Genomic DNA, 13,727 nt, shown 5'->3' with positions numbered 1-13,727 from the left:
TTCACCGCATTGTAAAAGGGAATAATCAAAGGTTTGGGGTCACCTAGCTGTTGTCATGGAAAACAAGGACATCTCTAGCCGTAACATAATTGCAATTAGCTTTTTAAAAGTAAACCTGGATTAGCGAACACAACGTAGGAGTGATGGGAGTGATAAAGGTCCTCTGTACGCCAATAAAGATATTCCATTAAAAATCAGCCCCAGCTACAATAGCCATTTACAATGTTAACCCCGTCTGTGCTGTAATTCTGTTCCTTTTTATGTAATTTAATGGGTGATTTGGGTCAAGGTCATTACTAAATGACCCCAAATATTTGGACGGTAGTGTATAAAGATTCAATAAACAATCCTTATTACTTATTCCCTTCAGATATTATACTGATAACATTTAACAATAAACGACTGTAGATGAGCAAGAGGGGGCACAACGTTGAAATAAGTAATTCTAGCGATGTTGCGCATTTTATTTTGGCATTTGGTAAAATATGTAAACGGAGACGACGGCTGGAATGCTAGTGACGCAAAAAATATTCCTAGCAAGTATAAAAATACAAAATATAATAGCGTCTGCTACACAAACAAGGGCAGTTTCCTACTTTATTGTCATTCATTTAATAACTTCTTAGGCATACGGGGGGTCATTTCTTTAAGCAGGCAGAGGTGCAGTAGGGTGACACAATGTGACGTTACGTGATATAGTAAGGAAGGGGTCTGCGTTCGTTATTGGAAGACAGGGGCCGGGGTGCCTCTCGGCTTTACTTGCCGCTACCACCCCAGGTATAAGGTGCCAAACTGAGCCTGATCACATATCAGACTTGATCAGTTCGAGCTGCTTTCGGACCACGGGTTCCAACCTGGGTACTCATTCATTCGGGGTTAAAGGATCTTCGGCTTTTGAAACACATAAGGGGCTACTTAAAAAAGAGACGTGCTGGTGGATATGTTTCAACGCAGTCTTATCACCATGGCAACCAACAGAATGCTCCAATCAGATGGTGAACGGCACCAAAAGTCTCTTTTACAAATAACCGCCGACTGCATCATTCATAACGTCACACTAACTGCTGATCCTTATCACAGAAAGCATACACGGGTTTACTTGGGTTCTCCACTTACTGCTCAAAGGTTACTAACCATCCTGATGTCCGACACGACATCCACCTTAAAGCGGCCATCACACAGAGAGAGGGCGCGACATTCCCTCAATGCCAGCATATACTAACACAGGGACTTGATACAGCAGCGCTCCCTAACAACAAGCACACTAGGTATATAGTCACTAAAGGGAGAGTTTGCAAGAGAGCTGTGCTCCAGCAAGAAGGGACGAGCTGACCCTGTATAATGCATAATTTAATGTCCCTGAGCCAAGCTCTCCTTGAAGAAGAAGCTCACTGGGGTTGGCCATTCAGGCTGAATAGTGACGTCAAGGAGCTGAAACCACAAGTCACAATATGTCACCCACTGCATTACACCAAACCCCATCATGAGCACTCCTACACAATATCATCCCAGGGACACGAGGGAGACTTCACCTCCCGCCCCTCACTCACCAAGTGTCCTGAAGGGCGGCCCTGCCCGAACACATGTGCGGGGCTCCCTGCGGATGGCGCCGGTTTACGGTTAGTCAGGGTAACACTAACACGGGAACACGAGTGGTGTGGGCGGCGCCAGACATGACGTCACGCGGCGCATGTATTCCACTCCCGAACGTAATTGCACCTTGCCAGAGCCCGCCTGGGACACTGGGGAAAGGAAGGGTTAAAGCCCTGAAAGTCACATGACACACGGTCAACGGTTCAGAGCGCCATTTTTGAGAATGGTTGTTATGCCTGAATTTCCAGTGTGTGGGTGTGGCTATGGTGCGTGTATCTGCGCCCATTAATACACATTTAGATGGGAGGCTATCAGATTTCCGTTTGCAGTAGGACATTGGGTGCGTGCTATTGGATAGATGCCCTCAGTAAAGATGGCGTCGGATGCTTCAATGGCTTAACAACAAACATTCTAGACACATGACTGATCCTTGCTGTAATGTGCAAGTTGGAAACAGAGGGGTATGTGTGAATCCCGCGCGTGCCTTGTATCAGGTAATACACTGGCACCAATTTCTCTTGGGGTCAAAAGAGTTTCTGGAAGATCTGTTTGCCCGGTCGCAAAGTATGCGTCTGACATGGTTTCATTGAACTGTCTATACGTTAGAAAATATAAAACCAATGTATTTATCCGTAATGTTTCTCCTAAAAATGTCAATTCGGAATTCAGATCGCCACTTTCACAAGGTTCTCAAGTCCATTATTGATATGTTAATATGTAATCGCACACTCTTCCAGTTCTAAAGTGACAGTTTAACAATATAAGTACATTCTTTCATTATCACAACCTCAGATCTGCATAATTGTTAAATCCGGTATGCCTTGGTTATAAACTCATGCCCAGAAAGAGATCTATGTATAAAACCTACGGCCCCAATAACATAAACTGATTTCTGAGAGTAGATTGATATTTTATACTGCCTCGTAGTGACTCCAATAAGACTGCTGCGGTAAAAAAGATCGAGATCTCATGTCCATCTTGGGACACCTATGAACTCTATGTGCTGAAAGCCTTGAGAAACGTCGCCGACGGCATGTAGGATTGACGTATTGGCACTCATTATCTATATAAGTACTTCGGGGATGCCCTTCTCATTGTAAAAACTCATGTGTGTCCTATTTCGAAATAATAGTGTGTGCTGGCGCGTTGTGATTACCTGTGTAATCTCGGTGTTGGTTACTTCTTCCAGTGGGATCAAACTTCTCCGTAAATAACTCCGTGTAGGAGAAGCTGTCGCTGCTAGACAAGATGGCTTCGTTAAGTGATGAAGAGACCCAACCGCTCCTGAGGGCTTCACATGTTGGGTAAGGCTGCGAGGAATATTGTTGGTTCAGAAACGCCGGTGATTTACCGTATATTAGATTATTTTTTTGTTATTATAATTGTTTTATATAGCGCCACCATATTCCACAGTGCTGTACGATGGGTAAACAGGACATAACAAGTAGTAAATAACATAAGAGTTTACAATCTGGTTAGATATGCCGCTATAAATAAATTCGATATTAAACACAATTTACATTATTCAGGTAAAGTGTTATGTTCAGACTCCTGGTGGCTCATTAGAAAATTATGTATGTTCTCTAAACCTTCCCCGTTCCGTCAGACTTCCTCCTTGTACGCAACTTTCAAAAGCTCTCTGAAAACCTGCCTTTTTTGAGAAGTGTACAACATTTCTTCCTAAAACTCTCAGCCATCATAATAATCAAGCCATCCAAACGATCTACAACTTCCAACAGATCATCCGAACCCAATCAACTCATCCCCATCCAAGCCGTCCTCTTCTATTGTCTCACTTCCCCCTCCACCACCGACTAGATTGTAAGCTCATAAGAGCAGGGCCCTCTTCTCCTTTTGTGCCAGTTTGTTATCGTGTGTGACTTTTAATTATTCCACTGATTGTAACAGTGCTACGGAATCTGCTGGCGCTCTATAAATTACTGTAATGTAAACCAGGAGTAATCCAAGGGCTACTCGGCCCTTTTCACAAAACAAGTTTACTGAGATTGAGATTACACTTTATGCAACTGTAGACAATGAATATAACAATCTCTATAACATTTTTGATAATCCTGGTGCCTATTCATTACTAAGGGTCACTCTTTTTTTTTCTTGTATTTTGGCTTCAGGGAAACCGTGGAAACGCAACAGCAACATAAGAGCAGGTGGTGGTCTATTAGAGTCATGTACCTTACTATGTTCCTGAGCAGTGTAGGTAAGTATGAAACACATTCCCACACAGCTATGACCCGATTTCTAACAACACAACTGGCAATGAGATACATGTAATAAGATACAACTGAATGCAGTGTGTGGTCGCCCCATTTATTTCAGGGTTCTCAATCGTGATGACCTCAGTCTGGCCATATCTTCAAAAGGTTAGTCACACAACACAATGTATGTAAAATCTCTGTGGTCAGGTGTTTATTGCTTGGGAAAGTATATAGCTGATAGCGTAATGTGTAGACTAAATACGCATAAAACACCCTGTTTACTAATTTGTACTCGTTTTTATCTTAGATTGACAAGAGCGCTGATACCGGTTTTCTTGGTTGGGTTATCGCATCCTTCAGCTTGGGCCAGATGATCGCTTCACCTTTGTTTGGACTTTGGTCCAACCACAGGCCAAGAAGGGAACCTCTTGTGGTCTCCATAAGTATCTTCGTAGCCGCCAGTTTCCTGTACACCTATGTGCACCTTCCAGCTTCACACAACAAGTATTATATGCTGATTTCCAGGGCACTAGTAGGCTTTGGGTCAGGTATGTTTCAGGTACATCTTTTAATTTAAGGTGGTTGATTAGCAGAAGCTTAGAAATTGTTTTATGCCTCGTGAAAACCTTGACTCACTAGCTACAAATCCACTACTTAAAACTGTATTAAGTATTAATTTGTGTTTCCTAGTGTTTGAGTACCAACCTTTAAGCTGCTATCTATTAATAGTTTTAGAGAATAAGAATGTGCATTCATTTTAGCCTAAGCAGCGTCCCTTCTGTGAGTTTTAGATGTGTTTCCTCTTTTGCTGATGTGTCGGTTCTCCTTGGTGTCTTGTGGTATCCATTTAAAATTACTTTCGGGTAGCAGTCATACTTTTCAGGCGGCTTTTTGTTTTGATCAGTCTGAGGATGTCTGAGGATGCCTTGTAAAGTATCCCAAAACGGAGAAATGGAGGTGGTGAGGACATGGGGTGGCTTTAGATGTTCTTTAATATCTTGTTTCTACAATCAATTGTAGATCTGGTTCAGACGGCTATTTCAGGGCCGAAATTCTTTACCGTACTAATGTATCACTCCTGAGTTTTTAAAACAAAGCACTATCTACAATTTTAGGGAATGTTGCAGTTGTTCGATCGTATGTTGCTGGAGCAACTTCGCTGTCTGAAAGAACAAGTGCAATGGCTAACATCAGCGCCTTCCAAGCTCTAGGGTTTATTCTGGGTCCAGGTGTGTGTTAAAGTACTTTCTCTATCCTAATAATGGACTTTGTATTTTTTTGTTCTTGTACATGATACTGGATAAAATCAATGGGCATGCTTTCTGTGAAACTTCTATACAAGCCAGTGGTGAAGCTGGAGCTGGCCGACAACGACCATGGAGAAAAAGCGTTACATTAAAGGTGACAATCAGCTAGTATACTTACAACAGCTGGAGTGTGCCTTTAAAACATGTAATTAAATCCAACTACATTAACGTATATTTCCCAGCTCTACCGCCATATCTGCCTCCACACATATAGAGCATATTATTCAGTTGTGTTTTTCATTTCCCATGATATTTCCAGGAAGGTTAGATTGGAAATCCCTTTTAGCCCATTTAAGAATTATTCTTATTCTCTACCTGATCAGCCTACTTAAAGTATGATACTGTAGCGAGATGACTGTGCCATCATTCAGCTCAACACGAGAATAACAGTTTATATTTAATTGATGTGCTTGTGAAAAGTCATTGGAAACAAAAAAAAAAACACAAACAAAAAAACATTGTATATGCAAATACTGAAGGATTAGAAATGGGCTGAGGCTGACATGGTTCATGTATCCATATTTCTTTTGTTCAGATGGTGCCACTCTAGCTTCTAAGGATAACTATAAATAAATATGTTACTGATGCTCAGTTCTGTAATCTAGAATCCCAGTCGTTTCTTATTATTGTTTTATATGGCTCCATCATATTCCACAATGATGAACAATGGGTCATGGTTACTTTTGTGTCATTTTATTTTTTATAATAATAAATATACAGAATTACATTTAAAAAAAAAAGGTTCGAGGAGAGTAGGTTCAACAGCAAACTTGGGTTGCGCAAACACGCATGTTAAATGCATAGCAAGGAATCAAGTAATGACAGATGTGAATAATGAGTGTAAAATAAATAGAACTTGTCTTGTAAGTCTTCTGTTTGTTTTCTGTTCTGATAAGGACCAGACAAGATCAGTTATTCACCTTGTTCCTCAGCTTTCCAGGCCTGCTTTACCTTGATTGGGGAAAAGGGAGTGACCTTCCAAGCCATCTATCTGCAACTGAACATGTACACAGTGCCATCCTTAATGGGAGCATTTCTTGGAATTGTTAACATTGTATTGGTATTTGCAATATTCAGGTAATAATTCAAATGCATTCTTTCATCCTTTGGTGGTACTTTATCTCATAGCTTTCTGGACATTGGTATTTAATACCTGCCATTACAGGTCGAATCTTGGTTTAAAGAACTCCCATCACAGTTTTTTGGGGATTTTTTAATACTAGTATCATCTAAAAAAATATATCATTTTTTGTATCGCTCTAGATTTATTATCCTGGGCCAATGTAACAAACAAACACACTAGTTCTCATGACACTGCCTTATATGTAATTCCCCCAGATGGATCCTCTGACTAATTCAACTGTATGCAATCAGAGTTTCTTAGAATTGCAATAAATAATTTAGCTAGGTGTGGTGTTTGATTTTAGAATTTAACTAAATATTACATGGTTGCCTACAATGATGACCTACATGGGTCAATTAATTGTATTATTTGTATTTTTTACAGGGAACACAAAGTTGATGATCTCGGAAACCAGATAGTTAGTGTCAACTATGAAACGGAAGGTAATGTATCTTCCGATCTGTTCTCAGATAACCTATAATATAAATCACACCTATCAGAATGACTTATAGTTACTCAAAGACCCTTTTCTATAGTACATACTATCCGTAAAAGCAGTTGGGTTATCTTTCCTTATATATAAACCTTTATATAATATATATATTCAGCCATAACATTATGAGCACCTGCCAATATTGTGTAGGTCCTCCTTTTGCTGCCAAAACAGCCCTGACCCAACGAGGCATGGACTCCACTAGACTCGTGTACTTGAGTTAGGTGTTTTCAATTGTTTTCAGGCTCCGAAACAGAAAATCATGATGATGAGCCCACTGACCCGATTGCAGTTGTTTCGTCAAACATTCTTTTCTTTGTCATCTTGTTTGTATTTGCCATTTTCGAGACGTAAGTATGTTTATCCTAGTTCTCTTGGATGAAATGATTGTTCTGCTTAAAATTCCGTGAACATAGAGTTTTCAATGGAGATACCCTGCAATTGTTCAAGATGCTATGGTACCAATTCACTTGTGATCTTTTTTGCTGGACTTAACATTACATTAATTTATATAGTGTCAGCAGGTCCCATAGTGCTGTTACATTAACAGACATTACATATACTAGCCCAGAAGGAGAAGAGGACCCTTCTCTTGCGAGCTTACAGAGCTTACGGAGTTGATTGTAGCAAGGGTGGTATGGAGAAATGCGTTGGTCTTGCAGGTGGACATGGCACATAGTTTCTTTAGCATGCTGGTTGAGGTCGTTGGGAAGGAAAAGGTTGAATTTAATTCTGGAGGTTATAGGGAGCCAATGAATTGAATGGCAGAGTGGGGCAGCAGAAGAGGAACGGTGGGAAAGGAGATTTAGTCTGGCAGCAGTGTTCAGGATGGATTATTTTGGTTGTTTCTTGTGTAAGGAAAGGACATATTTGGGAGATGTTTCTCGGGATGCCAGAAAGAAATTAGAGGGTCAAGTGAGCAGGTGGTGAGGTGGGAGGATGAGAGGACATCAGAGGTGCTGGGGACAGAGGAGAGTGTGGTAAAAGTAGAATAACAGACATTTAGGGTTGTGGCGGTTTGTTTGGAGAGATGGTATAGGAGTGGAGCATGAGTTTGTAATATTTGGAAGAGATTTGCATTTGGATTAGATTTTCTACCAAATTCATAATAGGAGATCTAGCGGTGTCATAACCCTTAATATTTTTTATATTTAGCATGTATATTCTGGCCATTTCAGGGAAGTGGCTACACTAAGTTTGTGTGTGGAATTGCAAGAAAAACACATAAAAGAAAAAATGTATGGCCTAGACCTTGGCATAGAGAAGGTAGGGAAATGCCTAGACCTTGGCATAGCATGTATGGGAGATAGGAAGTACTTCAGGCATCATGTAAACACTTAAAAGGCCTAGGACTATTTTTTTTCCCAGTCTGCCTCAGCTTTATGGGCTGTGCTGATCAGGGGTAGGCACCAACATTGCTCATGGTGCCTATTTACTGGGATCTGTGGTGGACAATTTAGTGATGTTCTATGGACCTTCACAAATCTTGCCATGGACACTGATGCCCTTTGCCTATCCCTGGCGCCTATATAAGCATTTTGAGGCACTACCAGAAGCCAACTGACCCCACATGCTCTAATCCTCTGTTATATGATGTGTTTGAATACATTCCATGTTTAGACCTGTGGCATTTTGTCTCAAGAGATTTGTGGTCTTCAGATTGCGATTCTTTTCTCCCACCCTTTTAGTATCGCTACTCCTTTAACAATGGACATGTATGCATGGACCCGCACCAAAGCTGTTTTCTACAATGGAGTCATCCTTGCTGGAGTTGGCCTTGAGTCAATTGTTGTGTTCATTGCTGTAAAAGCTCTCTCGAAGAAGTAAGTAATACTAGTACTTTAGACAAGTGTGTTTTTTTTGTAGTCACATAGGGGTGTCTCACAGGGAAAAAATTCCGTCTCATCAAGGCCTTCTAATGTAGACAGCAAATCTCCAATGCTTCTGCTTTGGCTGGACCATTGATTTCCATGGCAGACAAAAATTCAATGTTCCTCAGAGCCGGATGCCCATTTTAAGCATTGGTATTAATAACTAGATTATATTACTCTTTGTGTCAATTTTTGTTTGCAGTCTGCCTGATCAGGAGTAGGTGCCAACATTGCTCATGGTGCACAATTGTACAATGCAGCTTTTGATTTCCGCTGTGTTTTAATTTTTTTACTTTTACAAACGTCATTGTGCTGCAGGGTTGGAGAGCGTGTGTTGCTCCTTGGAGGACTGGCAGTAATTTGGGTTGGTTTCTTTATTCTGTTACCTTGGGGAAACCAGTTTCCAAAGATCCAGTGGACAGGTACACACATCTTGTCTTTCTTTGTAAAGTATTAACCATGTTAGCTAGTAAAGACTGTAAACTCTACATATGATCTTCTCTTATATACAGACATCCAGAATAACACAATCCAAAACGTCGGCTACCGGGGTTCGGGCTCGGTAGCCTCCGGTAATCACACAGTGGAGCCAACTGGATGCCCAGCTATACAGACCTGGTGCTTCTACACACCAGTTATCTACCTGGCACAGTATCTAACATCTGACATTTTGATTGGTGTCGGATACCCAGTTTGTAATGTCATGTCCTATACCTTATACTCAAAGATAATTGGCCCCAGACCACAGGTAAGAATGTTGTGGTGAAAATTTTGTGTGAAAAACTACTATTTGCTTATTCTTTCATATTCATTTTTCTACATAATTGTACCCCATTATTTTTCTCCGCAGGGCGTATACATGGGTTGGTTAACTGCTGCTGGTAGTATCGCCCGCACCGTCGGGCCGGTGTTTGTCAGCCAAACTTACACCCGTTTTGGACCTAGATGGACGTTTAGTCTCATTTGTGGCATTGTCGCAGTCTCTATTTTACACCTGACAGCGGTTTATAAGAGACTTATTGCTTTTTCTCACCGTCATGGTAGAATATAGCATAAAGAGAATATGCAAAAATTTAAGATTTTTTCATTTTTAAAGACAAAAATAGTTGTTTTAAATGATGTTAATAAGAATACTTATTAATTTATGAAAAATATATTTTAATGACAATATTACATATTTTGTTGTAAATATGTAGAAGATAATTAAATAAGAAAATAATATTAAAAATAAGACTGTGATGTACTTGACTACTCACTACAAATGGTTAAAGGTATGCTTTTTGTAATACTGTTCCATGTATTAACAAGCTGTATAATTTATAAGCATCATGGTTCTAGCAATTTGAATATAGAATATTTGCCCATGTGGGCTACGTAGGAGAGGCTGCTAGACCCATAAAGAAACAGGATTTTTTTTAGCACGATCTATTATTGTTATTGTTAATTATCATCTTTAATGCAAACTAGCTAGATGTAAGTGATCAATAACACCAGGGCCAGGGTTGTAGGTATGCATAATAATTCTTACACAGCTAGACGTAAAGGATCATAGAGATTATCACATTTATACAGCCTTTCAACGGTATTACAACAAGCATATGTTGAAGCATTAAAAATAAACCACTCAGTGGGCTATCTTACCTGAGCAAAGGGTATGACAGTTGAGGAGGATCTCCCACCTAGATGGACTTTAGGATCAATTACGAAAATGATCGATAGATCCTTCTTTTTTCATTTGGTTTACAAAGTAACTTGTTTGTAAAGCTGTGATTACTGATATCTGGAAGTGTTGAGATATAATCTGAAAGTGCTCTCACAGTGCTTTAGCCTATGTGATGCAATTGTATGGTTAAGATAAGTATAAATAAAGTTTATGTTGTTATCTCCTCCTTCCTCCTGAACAGGAAGTGAAGCAGTTAATATGTTTCAATAAAGACACAGAAGCAAGGAGTACCTGTGTGTTTGCCTCCATCTTTATATATATAAATTTCTTATATACCCGGTTATCCTATCCTAATAATTCAAATGGCAACAGGAAGAAAACTTGCATAGGAACAATGCTATTTATTCTAAAAGAGACCATGAGCAATATTCATGCACATCAACAACACACAATCATCTCTCCATAGGTACAGTGCCCTCCACTAATATTGGCACTCTTGGTAAACACGAGCAAAGAATGTTGTGAAAACGTGTCTTTATTCTTTAACCCTTTGAACTTTCCTCCATACATGGTCACTCCAGTTCCTTCAGATTCCGAGGTTGAGGCTGGTGGACTCCTCTCTTCAGTTCACCCTGCAGGTTTTCTATGGAGTTCAAGTCAGGGAACTGGAAAGGCCATGGGAGGACCTTGATTTTGTGGTCAAAACCATTTTTGTGTTGATTTTGATGTGTGTTTTGGATGATTGTCCTACAGGAAGACCCAATCACAGCCCAAGCTTTTTGGCAGGGGTAGTCGGGTATTCATTTAACATCTGTTGATATTTGATAGACAACTTTCGGTGACATAGGTGACGTCAGATTGTAGTTTTGGAGACTTTCTGACCCCAAGATGCATTTTACTTCTCCAGCTGTGATCCTTGGAGATCTTTTGGCTGCTCAAACTATCCTCTTCACAGTGTGTTGAAACAATATAGACACACGTCCTCTTCCAGTTTGATTCATAACATTTCCAGTTGACTGGAATTGCTTAAGTATTGCCATGATGGCGGAGATGGGCATTTTCAGTGCTTTTGCTATTTTCTTATAGCCACTTCCCGTTTTGTGAAGCTCACCATACTTTTGCTGCACATCACAGCTATATTCCTTGTGACGAATAACTAAGTGAATTTGGCCCGTGTGTTATAATATTTATAACCCTGGTTGTCATGGTTGAACTATTTCCTCTCCCTAGTCACCCAGATGTACTAAAAATGTAAAATATCAATAGGAAGAAATTTCAAATATATTTTTCTCATATGAATTCATATGGGTGCCAAAAATGTTGCCACACATATAGTTCACAATTTATTTTTGTTTTGGATAAACCTGTACAGGGTATTTTTGGAAGAAAACACATTTTTTTACACAATGGTGCACTGCAAGTGACAAAAGCACTATAAGGCATATTTGTACTGCACGATGAAACACCTCTGCGTATGAGATGCTGAAGTTGCACTGACGTTTATTTTAAATTTGAGATACAAATGGTGGAATTGAGCTGTAAAAAACATTAAATAAAATGCCTTTGATAAATTGTATTGGCTGTTCTTGTTAAACACCTTTCCAAAAATAAAAATCATTCCAAAATTACAGATCATAAAATTGGTGTACTGTAGGTCATTGCTTGTAATGTGTTCTCATGTTCGCTGTGGTTTTGCAGTGACAAAGTTATTTGTTAATATTTAATCTCATTTGATTATATAATACAGTCCTAATATAGAATAACTATTAGATATAAGTATCTTGCTTTTAAGAGAGGAGATTATCTGAACCTACACGTGTTCAATGGCGGATTACTTTGTATAGAAAATCTCTGCCTGACCCGATGTTGAATAATTAGTATATTATTTTTTTTCTAAGTCAAAGCCATATAAGAGGTTACAATCAAATAGCAGAACAGTCCAGCCAAGAACACTGTGTAAGATAAATACAATCCGAAGTCCAAAATCAAATCTGTGTTCATTGACTTAAATCAGTGCTTAAGTAACGCTGCATCCTACAGAGAAATTAAGACGTAAAATGGGACAATCAAAAACCAAAAAGAATTAAACCTAGGGTAGGGTAATAACCAGAGAGGGCTTCAGCCTCCTTGAAGGAGGAACAAAATTCTCAGCAAAATATTAATTTTGACGACCACCACTTCAAACTAAGTAATATGTGGGAAAGACCACCTGTATAAGAACTACTCTTGTCAAGATAAGTGATCTAAGTTACTGGACAACAATGTAACTGTAAAAGTAATGAAGGCGACGAGCACCCCACCTAAAAGACTAAGTCACTGCCATGTCTGTAGCAGAGTCTGGGATGTTGACGCTTAACATTTATAGTTTACTAAAGTGAAGCCCCTGGTGGTAAAAAATAAATAAAAAGGGTAAAGGTCTCAGGTTTAAAACCTAGCACTACACAGGGAAAGGGTTGGTAGACACAGTATCCATCCAACTAGCCACTCAGAGCACTAATGCCAATGCACAAATCCCATAAACAAGTGTAAAGAAAAAGTCACGGCCCCTGCTCACACCCTTATGGTATAGCAGACAGCTGGGGAAAGCGCGAGACCTGAGAGAAGAGACAAGTGTCATTCTGGCAGCTTCCGAAGACAATGAGCTGTGAAGGAAAGAGTCTGTTGAGCCATGGACAAAATATCCAGCCCCATGTTGATGGCGCTGATGAAGGATTCATAACTCCAGGAGCTGATGGAGTCCATTTGATTGTTTGAAGCAATGCTTGGTAAAACATACATTGGTACTATAGTATTGGCAATTATGTGTTCAACAATACATTTTCATGGACAGGTTTATGTGTTTTGATACTTCAGCAACTTAAATCAAGACATCTGCAGCATCAAATCCTACCCGGGCCATTTGGTAATTTGCAGCTTAGAAGCTGCGCAGAAGGATCTCTGCTGTTTTACTATAGAAACCATTTAACCGAAAAAAGATCTATTAAAATGTCAGATGAGCTAATCACTGCATTTATTATTTAGAGTGTTTTGCAGGGATATTTAATCAAAAAAATATGCTATAAATTAACAGGTTACATATAAAAAAATATACTTTACATATTACAGAACATACAACATTTACAGGTACAGATATGCATACATTTACAAACGGGTAATAAAAAAGGAAACATACGCTCATGGACAGGTTTAAATGACAAGACATTATTAATAAATGGCTAGAAAAAAGGGGCTCTTAAGAAACTAACAACCATGGGCACTACAGCGACACATGGTTGTTTTTTTCCTTCAGTCCAAAATTGAAAAAAAATCAGCATCTTGCCGTTTCCCTTAAAACCAGTTTGCGGGTTGTACACATCTCAAGCAGGTTGCAGAAGGCTAAGACTTATTCATCTTAAAGATACATCCTATATACACAAGAGCTATATTACAAAGCGATGGATCACGTTGAGAGTGCTTTGTGAATT

At 39.5% G+C, this 13,727-nt stretch overlaps 1 protein-coding gene across 1 annotated transcript; it reads left to right on the top strand.

The window, feature by feature from the left end:
- The first annotated feature begins 2,841 nt into the window (after positions 1-2,841).
- On the top strand, positions 2,842-9,651 carry LOC149289389 (major facilitator superfamily domain-containing protein 8-like). Its single transcript, XM_089490767.1, has 12 exons — positions 2,842-2,897; positions 3,723-3,808; positions 3,928-3,971; positions 4,114-4,354; positions 4,922-5,035; positions 6,046-6,190; positions 6,621-6,679; positions 6,974-7,079; positions 8,418-8,552; positions 8,919-9,022; positions 9,113-9,348; positions 9,451-9,651. The coding sequence occupies exons 1-12, from the start codon at positions 2,842-2,844 to the stop codon at positions 9,649-9,651; spliced, it is 1,527 nt and encodes a 508-aa protein (XP_089346893.1).
- The last annotated feature ends 4,076 nt before the right edge of the window (positions 9,652-13,727 follow it).

This window comes from Sceloporus occidentalis, unplaced genomic scaffold, assembly GCF_023333645.1.
Source record: "Sceloporus occidentalis isolate IW3139 unplaced genomic scaffold, rSceOcc1.0.p SCAF_46, whole genome shotgun sequence".
Lineage (NCBI taxonomy): Eukaryota > Metazoa > Chordata > Lepidosauria > Squamata > Phrynosomatidae > Sceloporus > Sceloporus occidentalis.
The sequence above is the reverse complement of the archived record's forward strand: the minus strand, read 5'-3'. Positions and strand labels throughout refer to the sequence as shown.